Genomic DNA, 2836 nt, shown 5'->3' on the forward strand with positions numbered 1-2836 from the left:
GATGTGTGTGTATGTTTGTATGTGTGCTTGTGATTGATATTTATAGAGAAAGTGAGAGATAACAGAGATTTTGGCAAAAATATTATTTAGACATTCTTCTGTGTTTGTGATATGAGATGAATAATTTCCCCATACATGAATTGATCAAAGAGTAAATGATAAAATGGATGGAAAAATGTGGAATCTGGATCAAACAAAAATCCTCCATCTCTTTGTCACTTCCAGTTTTCAAGGGATAAGAAATGTCTTCTGTAAACTGCACGACAGTGACGAAATTCATTCTCTTGGGACTCACAGATGACCCAGTGCTGGAGAAGATCCTGTTTGGGGTGTTTCTGCTGATCTACCTAATCACGCTGGCAGGGAACCTGGGCATGATCGCGCTGATCAGGACCACGTCCCACCTCCAGAGCCCCATGTATTTCTTCCTGAGCCACCTGTCCTTCGTTGACATCTGCTACTCCTCCAATATCACTCCAAACATGCTGTCCAACCTCCTCTCAGACCAGAAGACCATCTCCTATGCCGGGTGCTTCTCACAGTGTCTTCTCTTCATTGCCCTGGTCATCACTGAGCTTTACATGCTTGCTTCCATGGCAGTGGATCGCTATGCAGCCATTTTCAGCCCATTACATTACAGGACCGGAATGTCCAGGAAACTCTGCGTCTGTCTAGTGACGGTCCCTTACGCTTGTGGCTTCCTGAATGGACTGTCCCAGGCGCTGCTGACCTTCCACTTGTCCTTCTGTGGCTCCCTGGAAATCAATCATTTCTACTGTGCTGACCCTCCCCTGATGATGCTGGCCTGCTCCGACGCCCACGTCAAAAAGATGGCCATGTTTGCAGTGGCTGGCTTTACCCTTTCAAGTTCTCTCTTCGTCATCCTCCTGTCCTACCTTCTCATCCTTGTGGCCATCCTGAAGATCCGTTCTGCTGAAGGCAGACACAAAGCCTTTTCTACCTGTGGTTCCCACTTGGCAACTGTCACCATATTTTATGGGACCCTCTTCTGCATGTACTTAAGACCCCCATCTGAGAAGTCAGTAGAGGAGTCCAAAATAATTGCCGTCTTTTATACTTTTTTGAGTCCAATGTTGAACCCATTGATATACAGCCTGCGGAACAAGGATGTGATCCATGCCATGCAGAAAATGGTGAAGGTAAATCTCTTTCATAAAGCTGCAATTTAGGATTCTGTTCATTTGTAATTACTAAGTGTCTGGGATAACACAGTGACTTCCCTCAAAGGATAAAACAGCTATTTTGTATTCTAGATTTGTTTATTTTCATGGGCTCTTGATGATATTAGCTAATTTCTCCTCAAAACTGAGATCTTCAAGGCAAATTGTTTTAATAAAAACTTTAGTATTGAAATTTAAAAAATATTTCCTGTTGCAGAGAACCTCTGAAAATAAATTTGGTGGTACCCAATAATTACATATAATGCTTTAATGTGTTTACTTATTTGTATGTAAATATTATATTGTACTCTCTTTGTAAAATATTATATTTTACTCTCTTTGTACTCTCTTTTTACACTATGTACAGAGCCATAGTGTGGATCTAACTAAAGTGAATAGTTTTAAATTCCCATTCTTACAATTGTGAAATCATTTCTTCTTTAAAGCATGGCCTAGAAAAATAACTCTGGTGCCTGACTAATGACTGGTATTGGCTTGGGGAAATTTAAGTGTGGGAATCTCCCACAGGTCTAAACTTACAGAAAGTTTTCCCCAACCCACATCATGGACATCCTGAGAAACTTTTTCCATTTGTAAATACTGCTTATGCTTTTTAATTTTGAAAATAAACTGTATAGTTTATTTTCTAATCCAATCAGTAGTGTAGTATAATAGCATTCTAGAAATATTTTTCAGGTAGTTGCTCTGACTTTAGTCTAATTTATTAGCAGTTAATAGAGTCTATCAATTGGTTTTATCAAACCTACAAATGCCATCAAACAGTATCAAATGCCTGTTGTGTATGCATTTTTCTGGAGGAGAACACCTTATGATTACTTTGGTTCATAAAAGTGTCTGCAACTCATTTTCTAGATAAACCTGTTAAGCAGTTCCTAAAATTTCTATTAAGAAAATTAATAGTAAGAAAGGTTACACTAGGAGAAACATCTTCCATCTATGTTAAATTTCATGCATTCTTGGTCAGCTAGATGGCTGCATATTTAAACAAAGGAAACTTTCTTTAAATTGCTTGTAATATTTGGTTTGTAATATTGTGCATTCAATTTTAACTGAAGCTGAAATACTAAATAGTAAATGCTCATATGAAATTAACTGCTATATTTCCTGTAATTTGTTCAAATTATTTCCCAGAAAATCACTGAGATGACTGCAGGCTTAGAAATTTGTGCTCCATTCATAAGCTGATTGAATAAGGCTAATTCTATCAAACTAGTTCACTACAAATAATAAAATTAGAGACACATGTGAGGAAGTAATATTTATCAGTGATATGTCCTAAACCAATGGGCAACTTCTATTTTATTTTGTTATGTTTGTGAATAAATTGATATGCACACATATTCTTATAATTCATAATATAAAATTGAGATCATTTTCCATATAAAATCATTTGTCAATATTCATACAAGTTTGAACATTGATTTTCATTTCATATAATGATTTATTTTCACATACATAAAATCTTTCAGTTAAAATCATTTTAATGTAGGATAACACACAAATTTAAATTGTAGTTGAACTTAATTACACAAATATTACATACTGATTGCAGAAAATCATACCGAAATATGCTTAGAGAATTTTCAATTTTCAAATAAAATTCTCAATTTTGGAATAAAAGCAGATTTTACTTT

General features: G+C 35.9%; 1 protein-coding gene across 1 annotated transcript; it reads left to right on the forward strand.

The window, feature by feature from the left end:
• Nucleotides 1-242: 242 nt before the first annotated feature.
• LOC108387033 (olfactory receptor 5M1-like) lies at nucleotides 243-1190 on the forward strand. Its single transcript, XM_036996724.2, has one exon. The coding sequence runs from the start codon at nucleotides 243-245 to the stop codon at nucleotides 1188-1190; it is 948 nt and encodes a 315-aa protein (XP_036852619.2).
• Nucleotides 1191-2836: the final 1646 nt, after the last annotated feature.

The sequence above is a fragment of the Manis javanica genome, chromosome 11 (genome assembly GCF_040802235.1).
Source record: "Manis javanica isolate MJ-LG chromosome 11, MJ_LKY, whole genome shotgun sequence".
NCBI classification, from domain to species: domain Eukaryota; kingdom Metazoa; phylum Chordata; class Mammalia; order Pholidota; family Manidae; genus Manis; species Manis javanica.